This window comes from Folsomia candida, unplaced genomic scaffold, assembly GCF_002217175.1.
Source record: "Folsomia candida strain VU population unplaced genomic scaffold, ASM221717v1 Fcan01_Sc003, whole genome shotgun sequence".
NCBI classification, from domain to species: domain Eukaryota; kingdom Metazoa; phylum Arthropoda; class Collembola; order Entomobryomorpha; family Isotomidae; genus Folsomia; species Folsomia candida.
Genome location: NW_019091195.1, coordinates 14,304,550 through 14,323,272, shown reverse-complemented (window position 1 = coordinate 14,323,272; position 18,723 = coordinate 14,304,550). Strand labels below are relative to the sequence as shown.

Here is an 18,723-nt window from a genome sequence, read left to right as displayed (position 1 = left end):
ATAAGGATTCTTTTAAGCTATTTCAATTTCGTTATCAGGAGCTGTGATAACAAAATGCTGGACTGGATTGGTTGCTGCAATTTGGAGGTCCAATAGCTTCAATTTTTTATGTGATTCGAGCTCCATGAGTTCCATTTCCCGTTTTAATTTTTTGATTTTCAGTTCTTCGTACTGTTGCTTTTGTTTTAATATCTGCATATTAATGGTATGTTCTTCCTCTTCCATTTGAATCACAAACGATCGTTTGTCTACAGTGAGAGGTTTGTCTGGTTACAAATAAAAATTAAATAATTTAAATAAATTAAAGAATTTAGTCCACTTGTATTTATGTTACTAAATATTTACGCAAAAACCTAAACTTACTCAGTTTAGTACTTGTTGCACTGTCATTGGAGGAAGTCGACAGTTTTCGCGATGAGGAATCGGGAAACTTTTCTCGGCGATCGGCTGGTTTATCACTTTCGATTTCTAAGCACATCATACATAAATTACATTTATATATTACATATGAATATGCGTATAATTTTACTAACCAATAGAGTCGGAATCAAAGTCGTTCTGAAGTGAAGTCATCTGGGACGGGACGATGGCACAAATGAGCTCGGATTGCTTGCTAAGAACGTGTTCAGCCATTCCTCCTCCTGTTTTCTTTGCACTTCGAACAGCTTTTGCTTTCTATAATGAGATGAAAAACGATTTAGCATGAGTTCTTAAATCATAGATAGTATTGTGTAATTATTAAATAATAACAAACCTCAGTTTTTGCCCGGCTTTTTAGGTTTTCCCAAGCACGTTTCAACTGGGCAGCGGTACGTTTTATGACGTCGGAGGACAAGTTGAAGCTTCCTTCCAAATCGGTCCACGCGGCCTGCTTGTTAATAATTGTCAAAGGGTCTGATCGTTTGCATTCCAATATGTTGCGTTTTGATGACACCAACTCGAGAAGCAATACTTTCTCGGACTCGGTGAATGAGGGCGACTTCTTTTTTACTTCCAACTTCGTGTATTCACCTCCTATTTCCGGCAAACTATCCTCATCGTCACTCATGACGAAATGCTACGACTAGCTTAAACACAATTAGGTAGATATGAGCACGAGTTAATTAAAATTAGTGAAAAATATAGCAGAATCGGAGAAATAAATAAATAATAATCAGCTGCAAAAGCGGCTGAGTGTGGACTGAGTGTGGGCTGAGTGTGGACTGAGTGTGGACTGAGTGTGGGCTGAGTGTGGACTGAGTGTGGGCTGAGTGTGGGCTTTCACCTTACTCAGCTGAGTAAACCCCGACTTTTCATTAGTAATATGAAATTGAGTCTGAGGGTCCTCTCACCTTAGACCTTACTCAAGTAAGGGCGACCCATCACTTAAAACCTAGTGCTCATTAGTAATTCGGCCCTAAGCCTCACAGAAGTCTGAAAGCTTTAAAAAATTCTTTGACCACGAAATGGAACAATTTGTCCAATGATTCCGAGCGTGCTGCAATCGAGGGCTGTAGGCCGCATCTTCAGCTCTGCATTAATGTTGGGGGAGGAAATTTCGGAAACCAAAAATTGTTTTCTACTTCAAAATTAACTGGCTTTCCATTAAAATTTACTAGAAATCTGTAATGCAAAAACTGCCGAAGCTACAGCGCATCATTTCACTTACAGTTACTGAGGGCCACCCTGTAGTATACATCATTTATACATCTTCGCTGGCACCATGGTTGATCGGGTAGCATTGCCGAAGGGCTGTACAAACTGCAAATCACTCCATTTCCTAGAAAAGGTTAAAGCACTGTTTTATCTTGGCATTATTGGTCGTGTACAGAATTCAGGAGTGACGGAAGGTTGTTGAATTCACGGGACTCAATTCTTGATCAGCATCAACATCATGTTCCTCTTCATATCAAAAAATTACGGCATCCAACAGTCTTTTATACCCATATGTACACACATGCTTTTGTAACTACCGTCATTCTCCATTCATACGCAAATATTGGTATCTATTTTAGTATGGTCAAGTTTAAAGAGGTTCGTTCAGGGAAATGCACTTATATTTTCTCACATGTAAGTACCTGTATTAGTGTTGACAAATAGCTTCTTGGAAGGGCATTCACTCAGTGGTTGGTGAGTTCTTTTTAAGGAACTGCATTTCCGAGGTCCAAGTCATTCAAATTTGGGCAAGACCAAGTGTAAGAGTACGCAGTTTTTTAAAATAACAATTGTACCATGAAATCAATTTTGGTCTTTGGAGTTGTGATTTTAGCAGTTGTCACACTGGGAAACGCCGTGCCACTGATCGACTCTAAAGAGGATACTGTCCAGCCCTTTAGCTTAAGTCCTGGAAATGTAAATCCTGACGAATTTTTTGCAAAGGTTTATGGAAACGGAGGTAAGAAGTAGCCAACATTGTATATTAGCCTTTTTTAACGTAACTTTTAAAAAATATTTTCAATTATTTCTACATATTTCTAGCTCCTGCAACCATTGTATCTCCTCCACCGGCTCCACCGTTTACATTCTCTTCAGCTTCATCAAATGATGAAGCTCACGATGATCTCTCGGATGACAGTCATGAAGGTTTGCATACATACTTACGGAATTTAATCTAATGATCTGTTATTTTTAAAGTTAATTATTATTTTTTATTCTTTTTACAGAAATTGTGTTAACCAGAGTTCAAAGATCTCCACAACATCATCACCATCATCATCATGGACATCATGGACACGGTGGCCATTACGGAGGTCATGGGCATTATGGAGGTCACGGACATTATGGAGGTCACGGGCACGGTCATTATGGCCACGGTCACGGTCATCGTTACGGATAATTTCTGAACTATACAATACTTGATTGCACCTGAAATTTTGACTGAATGTATGCGATTTCACAAAATAATGATAATACAAATTGACGTAAAATAATTAATTAAAAACTTATATGCATTCAACAGAATTTTCTTAATGGCATAGTACGAATTTGTACAATGAGTCTGCACAAGAAGCCTAATCATACGTCTCATATACATATTTATTATTTTGCATATCCTTTTTAATTTACATATGTATAAGCACCATCACCAATCCCTAAAGTCAACATTGTTTTAATTAATTAATGTATAGTAACACATCGATGTCGGATTTTCATCATTGACTTGCGGGCACACCAATTTAAGTTGAACAATTTCCGGCAGTTGAGAACTATCTGCTCCAAAGCTTTTGGCAACAATTGAAGCAGGGATGGACGATGTTTGTGTTAACGTGTCTTGCTGGATTTCGGAAGCATCAGTTGCCGTTTTTCGAAGGTTCTCTGCTTCTTGCAGCTGCCCAACATTAATTAAAAATGGAAAAGTTTCCAGCAAATTATACTTCCTCCCAGCAAACGTATCTTCTTCAACCCTTGAGTTTCTGGGCAAACTATTTGGCCAGTTTTCCTCCGAACTTTCTCCACTTTCCAGTCTGTTGTCAAAATCCATCGGTTCGTTTTCATTGGCAGAACGCCAACCACCCCCACCGCCTTTCTTTCCACCTCCTCCTCCACCTCCTTGATTCCAGCCACCTCCACCTCCACCCCCTTGGTTCCAACCACCACCACCTCCACCCCCTTGGTTCCAACCACCACCACCTCCACCCCCTTGGTTCCAGCCACCACCACCACCTCCTGCAAAGTTTAATGATCCTTTAACATTTTGTTTTGACTTGATTTAATGTACCTATAGTCAAATAATATTTTTGTAAAAAAACCTCCACCCCATCCACTTCCTCCCCCTCCTCCGCCTCCCTTCTTCATGGCTTTCTTTTTGGCCTTTGCTTTCTTCTTTTTCGCCTGTGAATATTTTCACAAATTTATTTATACGCTGTGTTGTATATGCATGTCAGATAAGTGCTACATATTAAAAGATTTTTACTTTTGCTTTCGCTTTTGCTGCTTTCTTGTCCTCACATTCTTCCTTCCAGCCTCCACCGCCCCCACTTCCACCACCCCAGCCACCCCCTGGGGGCCCCCAACCTCCCCATCCCATTCCTTGTCCTCCTCCCATCATTGGACCCCACCCACCACCAACAACCATTCCACCACCCCATCCGACTCCTGCTCCTCCCATCATGGGACCCCATCCACCACCCCAGCCAACCGCGCCTCCGCCCAATCCACCACCACCCCACCCAATATTTCCACCCCCTCCTTGACCCCACCCTCCTCCACCTCCCCCTCCCCCTCCTCCTCCTAAAAACAGATTTACTAATTAGTATAATAATTTGATTACACATTTTAAAGAAAAATAGCGAACCTCCGCCACCTTTAACTTTGGAAGAGGTAGCCACGCCAGCGGTGAGATATATTTTGGGTAGAATTCTCTGTAATCAGGTAAAAAGATGTTTCAATAAATGGATGCTAAAAATTGATAATATCTTGAATTACAGCATCTCCTGTGGGAATCACGACCACACTTTTCCCCCCAGACAGGCTACCCCGACCTTTCCGAGAACTCGGGATGAGTGAAGAAGTGTCACCAGTGAGCTTTCGCGAGTCATGCTCAGGAACAGAAGTTGCAATGACATAAAGAGATGTTGTCGTTAATGAAAACGCCTAGAACCAAACCAAACAGAAACATTATATGCACAACTGCACACACAGTGCATAAATCGCGGGATGACTTACGACAAGAAGTTTATAGTTATTCATGGCCTGATGACCAATTTAAAACTAAAATAAAATAATGCGACCAGAAGTGGTTCGAATTTTTGTATAAATTCAATTGTACAACTCTTGGACTGGTGCAATTGGATGCAATTCTCAGGGTTTTATACTCCCAAATTCGGAAGTCATTAGAGGAAGCACATTACTTGCTGTATATCATTATGCCGAAAAAATTATTGCCTAGTCTACATATGAGTAAAAGAATGAAATAACTCATTCTGGGCAAAACTTAAACTTCACGGTTTACCCGAAAATATGGTGGTTTCACAAAAAAATTATCTGCATAAGCGCCCATTCTTATGACATTATTGTGCATAATTTGTCAGAACAAATTGCAAGGATGCTGCGAAGTTGGACACATTAGTGAAAATAATTCGGATGACTTTTGGAATGTTTTAAGTAAGCGTGCTAAGAAAAAGATATGCGCAATATGAATGAATGAGAATTTTACATGTGTGTCTACCCCAAGACAACGACACGGCCAATACATGCATGAACAGCAGAATGAGATTGGCATATGTGACGCATCACCATTCGTTAAGTTATTATGATTTTTTTTGTGTGTAGCAAAACTTGGAAAAAGTGTGTAGGTGCACTTCCGAAAGAGCGAAGAAAACTGACTGAATAACAACTCACGGCAAAGTCAATTAATTTATCTCGCAAGACTATTGTCACTGTCACTCAAAGTTTACAGTTTCGATTTATGTCTGCTTGTTTAAATAAATTGCTACGCTAACGTTAGATTATCATCCATAAATTATCAAGGATCGTGAGTGACTATAAATTGGAAGCAAGACAGACACACCTTTTTGATACACTAATAACGGCGAATAAACCAAGTGAATGTACATTTTAAGCATGTGCTAAATGATTTATAGTATCATAGTTAGCATGCATATGTACTGTTTGAAAATGACGGAAGGAACTCGTGTTTTAAAATTTTGAGAATTCGTTTATTCGTCTTTGCTGAGAAATGCATAAAATTTGGTCAATACGAACTAAGGACGGGGTTCACAATATGTATGCACTACGTACACAGGTACATACACGCATTCAATTAAAAACTTTTGGGTTACTTGCAGGCTCGCAATTTTTTTGTCTGGAGAAGTCATAGCACAGGAAGTTATGTTAATACGTATTTCCACTTTTGTATACAATACATGTGCCGTGTTTATAGCTTGTTTACACATTTTTAATACGAACATTCTGGATTACGCTCATTACCACATCGCTATTGTAGGATAAAACTTGATGACCTTATCCTGACCGTCAGAATCCATCATACTATTACGTGCACATTTTCAGACTCACAAAACCATTCTTCTTCATTTTCCTGCAATTAAGATTGCAGAATATTTCCAACAAAATCATTTCAGCTGCCGTTCTTACCTTCGTTGTCATCTCACGTGGTTCAAATAAAATACTTTTATGATGGGGTTTCCCTAAAAAATACAACTCCACATGCCATGGGCCATTGGTTTTTATATCCTAATTCATAAAACATGACACGTTGTTGACCTGGCCCAACCTTATTTATTTATACATCACTTTCTAGCCCACTAATGTCTATTACTCTGGTTTTGGAATATTCTTGCATCGTCTTGTATGCCTTCTTCATTTTAGGACCACATCAGTAAATCGTCTCATTACGGATATGCTTACAGACACGAAACCTGCTCATGACTTCATCGATAACATGAGTGAGAATGAAATGATGAGCATGTTAAAATAATGATTCACTTACTGCTATTGTTGGTAATAATACAAATTTCTTCGCATGAAGCCGGATCATCTTCATTTCTAATCTGACGCATATATACATGTGTACAATGTACACAATATAATAATCAAGCTATCATATGCCCATGAAATCATCACTAGTTTGACCATGCAAGCAGGGTTGCCGTCCGATCGGATAGCATAGCTGAATAGGATAAAATTATCCATATCCGATCCGACAAATTCACGACTCGAATAAATTTGTGATGATTATCCTATCCGACAGGTATCGGATCGGATAACTAAATTTACCTCAATTTTGATTGAAAAAAATTCAAACTAACGATTCCTTCTAGATTTTAGCATACAATTTAACATTTGTACAGAAAAAAGAATCACTCCAAATGTATAATCCAGCCAGTCTTCTTGGCACATGTATCGACACTTCATTGTATTATTAGCTAATAATTACTTCCATGTCATGCTATCCAACTACGATAGCAAAACCCCGAAATGTCCAAAAATAAAAGATTTTATTTCTCATTTTGTACGAGTACATTTTAGAAATATCGCCGGAAAATCTGCAGACATGTTCATTTTAAGCTCATGACTATGAAATTTTTGCAACTGATGCTAGAAAAAAAATAAACATGAATGAAATGCACTTTGCCACTGGGAAGAAATGCAAAGTATGCTTTAAATAGGATAAATAGTTGAATTTTAAAATATCCATGAAATATAATAAATTGAAAAACTTATCCTATAAAATCTTTATCCGACACTGTTTTTTAATCTTCTATCCAACCGGATAGGATAATGCCGGATATTAACAACGCAACCCTACATGCAAGTTGTCTCTCCTTATAAACTGTTAATATCTGTTTTCTCACAGTTCATTACCAAAGTAGAGTAGTGGAAATCACCACCATCAAGCAGCTCTCTTTTCGTAGTAATAATAAGACGTGAAATTGAGATATCACGAGAGTTCAAGATTTAACTTTACAAAGTCAGAAGAAGCTTTCTTGTTCAAGAGGAGAGGTCAAGACGGACTTCTGCTCAACAAAATATTATTAAAAAATTATTTATCATCACAATGTTTCGGAATATTATCCTCGGTGTGGTTGTGATCCTTGGAGTAGCACTTGCCAGACTCACATTCGCCTTTCCATATCAATATCAACAGAATAAATTGGACCTGGATCGATACTACACTTGGCGAAATACAGATTATGAACGTAAGAACAGTTAAACTGATGTTAATTAGAATTAATTCTAATTATTAATATCACATTTATTAAATATGCATAATATTATATAGTGCTGGCCCTACCTTCGGAAGACCACCAATACTCCGTACGAGTTCCTCCTCCTCCTGGTTTCCGGAATACACGGAGAAAACGGGAAATAAATCACACTTTCCATCTCAGGAGATAATGAGGAACTCGAGAAACTGGAACTGAATAGATTTAAACTTTTACATGAATATCTGTAAAACTATTATAGCACTGAATAGGTTGATAGTTGATACGGTATAAAACGCTTATGTATATACATATTTAATTGTCTCTATGAATGTACGTACATGGTGCATAAATAAATACCAGTACATACTGCATATAGTACATTTTCATATTGATTAGAACCATCACCACTTAATATTTATAATTTTATTCAATCTCAATAATTTCTGCCTGTTTGTTGTTGAATGTATACTTATTAAGTAGTACTTAATACGAATCAGATCTCAAATTGCATTCAAAGCAATATGAGAAAGGTAGGTATGTATGCATTTAGAATAGTAACAATAAAAAGCTGATAGAAAATACATTTTTGTTATATTTCCAATTTTCTGAAATTTTTGACAAACGCAGATTTTTAATATCAATATACTGTAATATGAGTATGAGAAATCAGTAATTTAATAGGAACAAGAATAAAATAAAGGCGTATACACATATACATGTGTGTGTGCATATATGTATTGGTATATACTGTTGGGGAATTATTAATTACTAATCAGTGATTACTACTAGTAATCACCAATTATTATGCACACAGATTTCGCCAATTTCACTTCACATTTGATGTGCACGAGTGAGCTAACCAAGTTTGCTAAGATAATTTTTGAAAACTATTTATATAAATTGATCTTTATAATTCGTTGTATTTCATACACAATTCATTCACGACTTCAAAACACCAATTCAATTCAACCACCAACTTCTAGATAATGCTAAATAGTATTAAACTTGATGCAAAGAACACTGCTAACCATATTTTCGGGAAGGATAACGTCTGCTGCCATATTTGAATATGTATGATTCGAAGTTCTATAAATAATATGTACGGACTTCATAACCGTGGGATTAAAAATTTCGCTTCATTGCTTCTTGGTATAACATATCCATTTGTTGCCAAACTAATTACGTTTCCGAGTTTGACAATTTCTTTACTATGTACAGGAAAAAATAAAGCTGAACTACAATTCAATATTGCTTTATTCTTTGTCTGCGCAACTGTTTCTCTGCTGTTTGTTGTAGCGGAACCATTATTAACAATTAATTTATACGGAATCCTGATGAAAGAATCCAGAAGCAAATAAGTGTATGAAGAAATTAGCAGGTACATAGATACGTCATGAAAGTCGGGAGAATAATAAATTTATCCACGCATACATATATAAGCGTTGGAAAATTTTGCTGCATTAGCACTATCTAACTTGTAATATATACTAGTCCACTAGTTTGTGATAAAAGAGTATATAAAACTGATAACATATAAAAATGAAGTTATTGTCTTTGTATTTTGTGATTTTGGTTTTTTGTTCAATTTTAGAACTTTTACATGCATCCACAATTATGGAAATCCAGACATTTATGGACGACGGTAACTTCACACATTCAATATTTGAATGATTACTTAATATTATATGAAAATTACAATTTTCTAGTCAACGACCACACCCATCGTCGTCTTAAACGATCACCAATTTTGAAGAAACTTTTCAGAGGGCGAAACGGGGGGAATACTAATCAAAACGTATACAATTATCACCAATACCAGTACAATCCACAACCTGGCTACCGAGACCAGCAATACTTTGGTCACCCTCCTCTTAATAACTACTACCCACCCATTCAACAGCAATCTAGCGCAAGTGCCAGCGCCGGGACAATCGGGTCGGGAAATATGCAGGCGTCATTTTCCAGTGCATCAGCATCAGTAGGGTCTTCTTACGTCGGTGGTCGTCTCATGTCTAAATAATTAATTTCAAAACATTCGCGTTTTTCTTTTTGCAAGTATTTTGTAATAATTCTTAATTATTCTAACCTGATTAACCTAATTCTAAATTACTTTAATGCCAAATACTTGTTTTTTACATTTTAGTCCTAATATGCACTGCTTTAAAAATAATTAAAAAAATCATTGCATGTATTCAAATTAATACCTTTGCGACGTGGTAATTCAGCAGGACTCCATATAATTGAACATTTTTACATGAGCTATAATAAATTAGCGGTAGCGAAGTGCTGAAAATACTGCACTGAACATGCTTCAAAATGCGAAAACTTGGAGTTTTTAGCGATTCAACATTTTTTTACCTCGTTTTGCAGGGTTACAGGGTCGTCGTGCCTCTAAATGATGAATGCTTTCTGAAATCCCTGCCCCCAAACTACGTCTTCTAAATCCGTCGTCAAAACAAAAATTTGACATTTTTGGCCTTATAGTTAACGAACTCCCCCTTACTTTTAAAATTAGATGTGGATATCCTGAAGCAGAACTAAAAAAATTGATTCGTTCGAAAGGTATCGTGCTAACGGACAGATAGACAGACACACATATAGGTCGCAATACGTACATAGTTCATTCCGCTATAATTCTCAACATTCTCATAATGTTGAGAATTCAAGCAACTGAAACAGTCGAAGAGCGAGGCTGCTAAACTCTCTCAGTCAGCAGAAGTGAAAGAGAGAACAAACGGCCAAAGCAGCTGAGTTCATATTTGAAAATATTTCTAAAAGAACAGGTCAAAAAAATGAAATAAATTTCAACCAATGTGACCACAATGTCGAAGCCACAAGATATAGTCCTTCGTGCAGGAGCTAAGATAACAAATATAAGGTATAATTAAGCTTAAATTCCATTCATTTTCTTTTGTACTTCTTTCTGAAGTGTATAATCAAGTGGAATAAGTAATCACATACATTTACAATTTTCATTTGAAATTAAATATTTAAATAATTTGAACAGGTGTTAAGTTAACTATTTGCAAACAGACAAAAGTCAACAGCTTGATGCAAGACTGATGAAGACGAACGGGCCGAAGATTCCAATTCCAACTAAAAGTAAAAATGGCTGACTGGTACTGGTCCATGTTTTCAAGTGAATGAATGAAAGTGCTATACGAGCGAGACTATGAGGTGCAATTTCAATTGAATTTGGTATGATCTATAATCTTCGGCATGCGGAAATTTATATTTTATATGTGTAATAACTTTATTGCTTGTGTGTGTCTTCAGCTCAGGAATCTATTACCTTGCAATTCACCTACCATATTGACGATAGGGATTGGAATCATCGACATCATCATCGACCTCATAAATTACTGATTCTATGATTCAAGAATATAACCAACACATCACTATGCGTATCAAAGCTCTATATGCTCTCTTAGTTTAACTTTATGTGCTGGAAACTTGGCAGTCGATTTGGAGTAAACGGCAGCGTATTTATCCAAGTTTACTGAAATGGGAAAGAAAACTGTTAGTATCAAGACCACCACTAAAAGTGGTGGACACTCAACGGTAAAAAAGCCAACCACAACTAAGTTAGCAATTAAAATGAAAAAAATATTACCTCAAAGTAAAGTAAAAGGAAAGACAATCGTTAAAAAGTTGACAGCAACTATCGCAAGCCCCACTAAAAAACTTCAGAAAGCAAAGACGAAAAAACCCAGCGCTTCTGCAAGTACCCCACCAACATTTTCAAAGCCTAAGTCTCATAAGAAGAAGCAACCGCAACAAACTGGAAAATCCTTATCATCAACTTCCATTAAATCGACAAGCACAAACAATAACTCTAGAAGCATTCTTCCCAGCCCTGGGTGTAAAATTAATCCGCATCAGCAATCAGTTTCTTCGAATTCCAGCTTAAGAGGCTCCACTCGAACTAATATTAATGGAAATTTGTCTCATCCTGTTCGCAAAAAACCCAACAGCGACACCAACCCTGCTGGATCTGGGATTTCCAAGCCTACGTCTGACAAGTCCCTGTTAAATGTTCGTCATGATGTCCATATACATGGATTTTCGTGCTTATCTAATACAGTTCAAAAAGCAACTCCACGGGTAATTCTTTAGATATCGTTTTAATAATCACATAATTTGATTACTTATGCATTAGTTTATGCAGAATATAATTTTATACTCTACATAAATTAATGTATACATAAATCATACTATACTAATTGTTTTAATTAAATAAATTGTGTTACTTCTTCTTAGGTCAAAAACTTACTACTCAACGAGTGTGACTTTATTATGGAATGTCGCTTTTGTCGAAATCTGTTTCGATCACTGCCCAACTTCATACAACACAAATTCAGCTTTTGCAAAAATCTGTTTCACCCAGCTGCAGAGAGTGGATGTTCACAATTTATCGGAAATTCTAGCAAACCTTCAAGGGATATTGATTTACAGTATTACTTTGTGCCCTCGCCTGCAACGACAAAAATAATGCCAAGTTCTCCAAACGAAAAAACATTAACCAACGGGTCAAGTGCTACTGTTGAGTGTAGTAATAATATGACGATGGAATATAATACCACTTCATCTTCTGTAGCAGCAGCAGGACATGATGATAATGAGGCTACGTCTGTTCAAATTGGAGACACAGAAACAAGGTCTGCTGCGTCTTTGTATAAAAATATTGAACAATTGAACGAGGAACGCGAGACAGGTGGCAATGGTGAATTCGGGGCCGAGACAGTGAAATTAGCATTGCGCCCTGTTCCTGGAAGGAGTGATTCGGTCATGTTTCAAAATAAAATTGAAGCGGATAGATCTGTCTGTGATTCGACAAATAACGTGTTTGATAATCGAGAGGTTTTGGATCGTGATACCGGTGAGTCCTCATATGATTCAGGAGTGCATAAGAGATTGAATGCGTTGGACAGGAGATAAGAGCGAAGAAAGTAACCATATGTTTGAGGGACGTATGAAGGCAAATAAATGCAATGCCTTTATTTATATATCAACAGTAAAACTCATATTATCGGTATGCTCAACTAAAACAGTAAGGGTCCTTCCAGTTAAAAGTTTAAAAACTGTCTGTATAAAAACTCTGTCCCCTCTCTCAATAGTTTGTACATTCTCGTATTTCTTATTGTCCCTTTGAATGAGGATGCCATTGTAGGATTGGCCCTTCATTTCTGCAAGAACAAGAGCTGCATGACCCAATCCCTCCTTGTGCAATCTTTTTTCACCAAATCGAATACATCCTTCTGCTGATCCGTCCACTGTTTAAAAGATTTAGATGTGTCAATGTTATTTGCAATCGCTAGCTGCTCATCCGACAGGGGGGTTTGGTAGATGGGCCCTGACTTGAATTGGTCACTGCTACATTAGAGAAACAAGAATTTTAGCATGATATATTGATTTAAACATACATGTATGTAAACTAACTGGGTGTAAACAGAATGATCCTCCTCCCCAACCCTGGACGTTTTTAATCCAACACTGACTTTGTTGTTGGGTTCAACTCCACAATAGATTCTAGGTAGTTTTGCACAATATCGATCTTTGTTGATTAATGGGGAGCTGCTATCATCATCATCATATCCCACGGTGAAAGTCACTCCATTCTCTTTCAAAATCTTTTCCACCACTGCCAAATTAGCGTTGGACATAACTAACTGTTCATGAAGGAACGAATGCGGTCTTATGGGTGCATCTGATTCGATTTTTTCCATGTTTCTGAACAATGTGATGAGCGCGACTGACAACTACAAATACAAATACAATTGTTATGAATGTTTTAAACACTTAAATCAGTAACTTACTGTGATGGAATGTATGGTAGGAAGTCGTTTCGGGGAGGAGAGAAGAATAGATTTTTCATAAGTCGGAGTGAATTGTGCGTTAGGATGATCCGAGAGGTATTTTTGTACGAGAATGCTGTTGTAAGCAGATTTTTTAATCAGGTCTGACGTCCATTTTTTTTTGCACACCTTGATAACTAAACATAGCACGATAACAACAGGTCCTCTCATTAACATCATGCATAACGGCAAAATATTTAAATCTGGTTGTTGAATGGTTATCACACAAATAACCCTCCGATGTTGACCTCGACCAACATTGTTTGCATTTTTTGAGATGAGGGAATCCTTTTTGCATAGTGCCGTAAAATAGTGTTGATCCAATCCAATGTAAAGGAATGAATTCATCCCACTTTTTTTCTCCGACATCGTCTTTTTGGGGGGTTTTCGCACCTTTGGTTGGGATTGTTGTGGGTGTAGCTGATTTCCTCTGAGTTGACTTATGAAGTTGGACTGGGAAAAACTTTTCGACTCCTTTTTCTTTATGAATATTATAGTGACTCCTCCATTCCCCCATTAGCTAAAAAAATAGGGGATGTTTGTCGATTTCTTCATCCTTTCCAACAAAACCTCTTTGAACAAGAACACTTTTCACATAGTCGAATATTGTTCGGATATCACTCTTCCTTGGTAGTTTGAATTTTGGGACGCTATCCCCTTCTTCGTCCAACTCTCCAGCACCCAAATCCGAATCAGACGAATATATCGTTGAGGAGGGAGAAGGCGTTGTTGTAAAGGGAGAAGGAACTGTTGAATTGGGTGAAGGAACGGAGGGAGAAAACGGCGACTGAGGTTGAGCGAATAGGGGTGGAATGTATTTAAAAAAAATAGAAATGCAACATTGCATAAAAACTACATTTTAAGTTATGCATTTAATATCTATCCACTTACATAGCCAACTAATTTTTCAACCAGTTCTCTCGTCAACTTGTCAACGTTATTGCCACTCCGTTTAAGGTGGACATCTGGATTTGTGGGAGATTCGTAGTCCGCATCAATGGGATTTATAACTTTACAAATAAAGAAATGAGACAGAATTCACATATTACACATGCTCCAATTTGCTCACCATTACGACTCAGGCCAGATTCTGCATCACATTCTGCTCTTGACCTATCCACGAAGACATCTACAAACTTCAGTCCGTCTTGCTCATGAGAATCCCTGGCTTTCTGTCTGTCCTATAAATATGTATAAAATTAGCAACCTAATCATACAATATTACATTCTTTCATATTCATATCTCACCTCATGTAATGGACCCACAATGGAAATGATGGACACGAATCCCTCTTCTGTGAACCCTTTTGCGTGTTCACTAGCCATGTGAACAAACGCCGACCGATCCTTCTCTTCGTCAAAATCTAGATTTTTGCAGAGACCGGCCCTCAAGTACTTTCCATCTATTTGTTTCACTAAAATCCCGTTGGATTTGAGCATTTGAGTGAGGGCATTAGAAATCGTGGTCTTCCCCGACTTCGCTAGACCTGTTCATACAATCATGATTATTAAGCGATACAAAAATTGCAAACTTATTAAGCCCTATTCAATAATGATATTACATAATTTCATAAGCGAAACATACAAAACATACCGGTCATAAGAATAGTGCATCCTTTCCTAACATCACTTTCACTTTGGTGTTTCATTCTTTTACTAGTTGGTGGAGAGGGGGATGGTGACCCAACCTGGGTAATTTTCCTGGTGGTGGGAGTGGTTCATTTTCACTAATTATTCTGTTTAATAATACAAATAACCGTATAATCAGGAGCCATTTGTTACAAAGAGAACCCGGCAAGTGTTTCTTGGATGGTGTGAAATACGAAGGGGCATATCGATATGGCACACGTCAACTTATTACTAATTACTTATTTCAGCCATGTTGGGACCTGATGGGAAAGTAATCTGCACAGGAACAGCCAGAGGGATTGAAAAAATTGTACGTCATCTCACTGCTCAAATTGATTTAGCCCAACGGAAGATGATTGAGAAGAACATTACGAATCAATTTACGGACATTTGTGATATTTGTAAGAAGTTTGTAATTCTTTGTGTCGCTGTACAATTGCTGGTTAAAAAGTATATAAAATGTTGTTATTATTTTAAACTAGGTAAAACAGTGTTCAATACGGAGAAGGCCTTACGACAACACCGCCGGGATGCACCAGACTGCGTAAAACAGAGTTCTTCAAAATATTCCTCTGCAATAGACACAGGAAATAGTATAAATGGTAATAACAACAAAAGATTGACTGACTGCCATTTATTTCATCATTTATTTAATTTGATTTTTATGTGTATGTTGCTTGAAAATAACATTGCATTGTCTTGCATAGATGCTATCGAACTTGAACACAATGGAAGCAGCACAAAGCGCAAGTCGTTTCCATTTAGAAAGACGCTTGACAATCCTTCGAATTGTCCTCAAGGCTTATCTTTCACAGAGGATGTACAATTCCCTTGTTATATATGTTCAAGAGTATATCAATCACAACAAGACTATTATGACCATTTTGTCGTTGAACGTTGTGGGCGTGTGAAGAGTATTGCTGATAGACCTCCAAGAATTGGCATAGAAGCTCAACATTATTACAAAAAAATATCCAAACCGAGAGAACCCTTCAATACGACTAAGCCAACAGAGTTTGACAATATAGAACACATGTTAACGAAGGAAGATACTGTAACTGATAGCGCTGTTGATGTGAATTGTAACATCCCTGCGAATTCTAGTAACATAGAATCTAAACTGATGTATCCTCTATCAGCCGACAGTACTTCTAACCAACTTAATGGAATACGAAAACAAGACACGGCTAGTAATAATACAACAAAATCGACTTGCAACGCATCATTAAATCTGCAAAACAACGATGCATGCACTAACAATGATCACACATACGTATCAAATATTCAAACAGTTTCCTCGTTAGAAGAATTTGAAGGGAATCAAGATCAGGAAACGGTTAGCGATATGACCGATAGTGGTGTCAGCTCTGGCTCTGCAAACGGTACTAGTGATGACCAGTTCGAAGTAGATGGACAAGTTGTTGAATCGTCATCATCAATGGATGCAGACTATTTACTAACGGTAGGAGCCTCACCAACCGTTTTGAATAGTTGCTCGTCAACCAATCGACCGTCTAAGGTTGTTATATTTTTATCCTTATTTACACACAGTCCAAGTCATCAGTCAAGTAATTTGTAATTTCAATTTTACAGAGGAAATCTTTGAATATGATTGACGATCGAGTCCTGGTACCCAAAAACAAAAATTTGAAGCCTGGAAATCTTGAAGCCGTTCAAATGTTGAAACGAGTCAGTATAAGGAATCTAAGAAAGTCAAAAACCTTGATATGACAGTTTAATTCTTGCGTTTAGACAAAAGCAACGGACTTGTACGTCTACTTTTTACATGCATCTGATGAGAAATTATTGTTTAAGGACATATAACGCGTACACACCAACGACAACGCGCCTGATAATTATCAACTATACATAGATACAAATTTTTACTACTGGTTGTGTAACTTAATATATTAGTATAATGTTAAATTTGTAAATGAACTATACGCACGCAAAGCATCGGAATACCTAGTAGATATCTATGACCAATGTTGAACCCATCATCGCATGCATATGAGATATGTATCTTACTTAATAAGTGTTTTTAGTGTATTCAAAATTGATAAAGCAAAGATCGAACTCTTTTGATACATATTTGGAGATCTGATCTGGGAATAGATAAGTTATATATAAGTAAGTTCGAGTTACTAGTTTAGTATATTTCGTATATTTATTATTATATGAATTCGTTATACAAGTTTTATTTAATTCCTCAGAATTATTTATTTATTTATCATATCTAGCATCTACGGAGTTGAAGCAGAACAATGTCGATTAGACATTATTGCTATGCAATAAAAACGATACACTACGAAAGCTACAAAGACAAATAACGTTATACAGATTTGTTAATGATTTTCTTCTGTCCGACATTATTATCCACTAATCTAAGTAAGGACTCGTCAAACTCTGTCCATTCAAATTTTCTTCGCAATAATTGCAACTTTCCTACTTCATTGAGGTTATAGTATTGAGATCTAACATATATGACTAGCATTTCTAAAGCTAGAGAATCTCGAAGTAACTCTTCAGGACATCTCTGCATGTTTTTCTTCCTTTGCAAAAAACGTCTCCAAAGAGCACCTGTTAACATGTACTGCAAAATTATCCCATCACGTAAAAAAATACCCGGTGATATGTAGGCATATTTTTGCATACCTGCCAAAACGACATCGTTTCCTAGTAGGCCTTCGTCATAGGAAACGAGAGTGGCTTGAAACTGGTCGCCCAATTCTAGAATTTGCCTTTTTCTTGCAGAAGCCAGAGCGCCATCCAGTTTCTTGGATTTGAGATCGCAATCCTCCCACAAAGCTTGAAACATGGAATTTCGAACCACCCGTCCGTCCGCCCCCTCCTGCATTATCCGCGCCCCTAAAAGCCACAAGTGTAACTCCACAACCGTGAACCAAGATATGAAGGTGTCTTCCAGCTCACAGTCTGTACACATTGCAGTCATTCAAACAATATATGTATATGGAAGCATTTGTAGTTGTGTGTATATGTACTGTGCAATTAATATCGGATGACTTACGTTTGAAGAAATTCAAGTAGCTTACTTCATCTGCAACCTTTATATACATTAAGTAACCAGTGGCTCGAAGATACTGAAAAAAATTGGTATCACGTACTGTTAATTACTTGTTATTTATATGTCGGACATCACCCTACACAAAACTTAATAGTTGACTAATTGGCTTGGCTTCAATTAATAATTTACCGATTTAGATGATTCGCTCCATCCAAATTTTCTGGCAATTCTTTTGATTAGCGGCTCTTCATGTGGGTTACCAAACCCAAAAATTCCTAATGAGTTTGAAGCCGTGTGAATACTTCTGGAGCATACGCTTATCGGGGGATTTAATAATGCGGTGTAGCTATTTGCTAATGAAACTGATGATGTTGCAACACATCGAAACCTTGTTAGTGACGACAACATTTCAATTTTCCAAGAGGACTGTATAAACTACTGTACAAACATTTGACAATTTAAGAGTATTATATATTCACTATTCTATGTTTTGCTGAAGGGTCAGTCAGTCGGCAAGATATGCTGTGTGCACAGGAATGGGAACATTTTACTTTCATTTCAGCAACTG

At 37.2% G+C, this 18,723-nt stretch overlaps 5 protein-coding genes, 1 long non-coding RNA gene and 1 other non-coding gene across 10 annotated transcripts; 3 read left to right on the top strand and 4 right to left on the bottom strand.

The window, feature by feature from the left end:
- Positions 1-12: 12 nt before the first annotated feature.
- Positions 13-1,048, bottom strand: LOC110847035 (myb/SANT-like DNA-binding domain-containing protein 3). Its single transcript, XM_022093879.1, has 4 exons — positions 755-1,048; positions 534-675; positions 364-468; positions 13-266 (listed from the first exon to the last, which is right to left on the bottom strand). The coding sequence occupies exons 1-4, from the start codon at positions 1,046-1,048 to the stop codon at positions 13-15; spliced, it is 795 nt and encodes a 264-aa protein (XP_021949571.1).
- Positions 1,049-1,774: 726 nt separating this feature from the next.
- LOC110847221 (urease accessory protein UreE) lies at positions 1,775-2,935 on the top strand. Its single transcript, XM_022094117.2, has 3 exons — positions 1,775-2,374; positions 2,458-2,562; positions 2,643-2,935. Exons 1-3 carry the CDS (start codon positions 2,212-2,214, stop codon positions 2,813-2,815), a joined length of 441 nt encoding a protein of 146 aa, XP_021949809.1. The 5' UTR covers positions 1,775-2,211; the 3' UTR covers positions 2,816-2,935.
- A 1,317-nt stretch (positions 2,936-4,252) lies between these two features.
- Positions 4,253-5,530, bottom strand: LOC110847034. Its single transcript, XR_004834250.1, has 3 exons — positions 4,645-5,530; positions 4,405-4,572; positions 4,253-4,340 (listed from the first exon to the last, which is right to left on the bottom strand). It is a non-coding gene; the product is annotated as an uncharacterized LOC110847034 (transcript).
- A 1,758-nt stretch (positions 5,531-7,288) lies between these two features.
- LOC110847241 lies at positions 7,289-8,389 on the top strand. The gene is made up of 2 exons (XR_002547624.2): positions 7,289-7,637; positions 7,721-8,389. It is a non-coding gene; the product is annotated as an uncharacterized LOC110847241 (long non-coding RNA).
- Positions 8,390-10,338: 1,949 nt separating this feature from the next.
- On the top strand, positions 10,339-17,460 carry LOC110845646. Of its 2 annotated transcripts, none has more exons than XM_022092102.2 (8): positions 10,339-10,524; positions 10,654-10,823; positions 10,923-11,750; positions 11,907-12,525; positions 15,379-15,531; positions 15,613-15,732; positions 15,838-16,649; positions 16,724-17,460. In XM_022092102.2, exons 3-8 carry the CDS (start codon positions 11,151-11,153, stop codon positions 16,859-16,861), a joined length of 2,442 nt encoding a protein of 813 aa, XP_021947794.1. In that variant the 5' UTR covers positions 10,339-10,524; positions 10,654-10,823; positions 10,923-11,150; the 3' UTR covers positions 16,862-17,460. The 2 variants fall into 2 exon arrangements, with proteins under 2 accessions (XP_021947794.1, XP_021947793.1); XM_022092101.2 differs by having other exon boundaries at positions 10,654-10,844.
- LOC110845647 (adenylyl-sulfate kinase) lies at positions 12,607-15,276 on the bottom strand. 2 transcript variants are annotated; one of them, XM_022092104.2, is made up of 7 exons: positions 15,096-15,276; positions 14,750-14,988; positions 14,571-14,682; positions 14,393-14,511; positions 13,463-14,288; positions 13,086-13,405; positions 12,611-13,019 (listed from the first exon to the last, which is right to left on the bottom strand). In XM_022092104.2, exons 1-5 carry the CDS (start codon positions 15,148-15,150, stop codon positions 14,022-14,024), a joined length of 792 nt encoding a protein of 263 aa, XP_021947796.1. In that variant the 5' UTR covers positions 15,151-15,276; the 3' UTR covers positions 12,611-13,019; positions 13,086-13,405; positions 13,463-14,021. The 2 variants fall into 2 exon arrangements, with proteins under 2 accessions (XP_021947795.1, XP_021947796.1); XM_022092103.2 differs by lacking the exons at positions 14,393-14,511; positions 14,571-14,682; positions 14,750-14,988; positions 15,096-15,276 and having other exon boundaries at positions 12,607-13,019; positions 13,463-14,017.
- LOC110845648 (ubiquinol-cytochrome-c reductase complex assembly factor 1) lies at positions 17,284-18,705 on the bottom strand. 2 transcript variants are annotated; one of them, XM_022092105.2, is made up of 4 exons: positions 18,345-18,705; positions 18,159-18,231; positions 17,786-18,064; positions 17,284-17,710 (listed from the first exon to the last, which is right to left on the bottom strand). In XM_022092105.2, the coding sequence occupies exons 1-4, from the start codon at positions 18,561-18,563 to the stop codon at positions 17,463-17,465; spliced, it is 819 nt and encodes a 272-aa protein (XP_021947797.1). In that variant the 5' UTR covers positions 18,564-18,705; the 3' UTR covers positions 17,284-17,462. The 2 variants fall into 2 exon arrangements, with proteins under 2 accessions (XP_021947797.1, XP_035704971.1); XM_035849078.1 differs by having other exon boundaries at positions 17,508-17,723.
- Positions 18,706-18,723: the final 18 nt, after the last annotated feature.

What these genes read in the sequence shown, in the direction of transcription:
- LOC110847221 (XM_022094117.2), top strand. Translation starts at nt 2,212, where the DNA reads ATGAAATCAATTTTGGTCTTTGGAGTTGTGATTTTAGCAGTTGTCACA. An exon ending in AAAGGTTTATGGAAACGGAG is followed by an intron (nt 2,375 to 2,457) that starts GTAAGAAGTAGC and finishes ACATATTTCTAG; the next exon opens with CTCCTGCAACCATTGTATCT. An exon ending in CTCGGATGACAGTCATGAAG is followed by an intron (nt 2,563 to 2,642) that starts GTTTGCATACAT and finishes TTCTTTTTACAG; the next exon opens with AAATTGTGTTAACCAGAGTT.
- LOC110847035 (XM_022093879.1), bottom strand. Translation starts at nt 1,048, where the DNA reads ATGAGTGACGATGAGGATAGTTTGCCGGAAATAGGAGGTGAATACACG. An exon ending in AAAGCCGGGCAAAAACTGAG is followed by an intron (nt 676 to 754) that starts GTTTGTTATTAT and finishes ATCTCATTATAG; the next exon opens with AAAGCAAAAGCTGTTCGAAG. An exon ending in CTTTGATTCCGACTCTATTG is followed by an intron (nt 469 to 533) that starts GTTAGTAAAATT and finishes TGATGTGCTTAG; the next exon opens with AAATCGAAAGTGATAAACCA.
- LOC110845648 (XM_022092105.2), bottom strand. Translation starts at nt 18,563, where the DNA reads ATGTTGTCGTCACTAACAAGGTTTCGATGTGTTGCAACATCATCAGTT. An exon ending in GGAGCGAATCATCTAAATCG is followed by an intron (nt 18,232 to 18,344) that starts GTAAATTATTAA and finishes AATTTTTTTCAG; the next exon opens with TATCTTCGAGCCACTGGTTA. An exon ending in AAACGATGTCGTTTTGGCAG is followed by an intron (nt 17,711 to 17,785) that starts GTATGCAAAAAT and finishes ACATGTTAACAG; the next exon opens with GTGCTCTTTGGAGACGTTTT.
- LOC110845647 (XM_022092103.2), bottom strand. Translation starts at nt 13,870, where the DNA reads ATGTCGGAGAAAAAAAGTGGGATGAATTCATTCCTTTACATTGGATTG. An exon ending in CTACCATACATTCCATCACA is followed by an intron (nt 13,406 to 13,462) that starts GTAAGTTACTGA and finishes TTGTATTTGTAG; the next exon opens with TTGTCAGTCGCGCTCATCAC. An exon ending in GATCATTCTGTTTACACCCA is followed by an intron (nt 13,020 to 13,085) that starts GTTAGTTTACAT and finishes TCTCTAATGTAG; the next exon opens with CAGTGACCAATTCAAGTCAG.
- LOC110845646 (XM_022092102.2), top strand. Translation starts at nt 11,151, where the DNA reads ATGGGAAAGAAAACTGTTAGTATCAAGACCACCACTAAAAGTGGTGGA. An exon ending in GGTTTTGGATCGTGATACCG is followed by an intron (nt 12,526 to 15,378) that starts GTGAGTCCTCAT and finishes TACTTATTTCAG; the next exon opens with CCATGTTGGGACCTGATGGG. An exon ending in CAACCAATCGACCGTCTAAG is followed by an intron (nt 16,650 to 16,723) that starts GTTGTTATATTT and finishes TCAATTTTACAG; the next exon opens with AGGAAATCTTTGAATATGAT.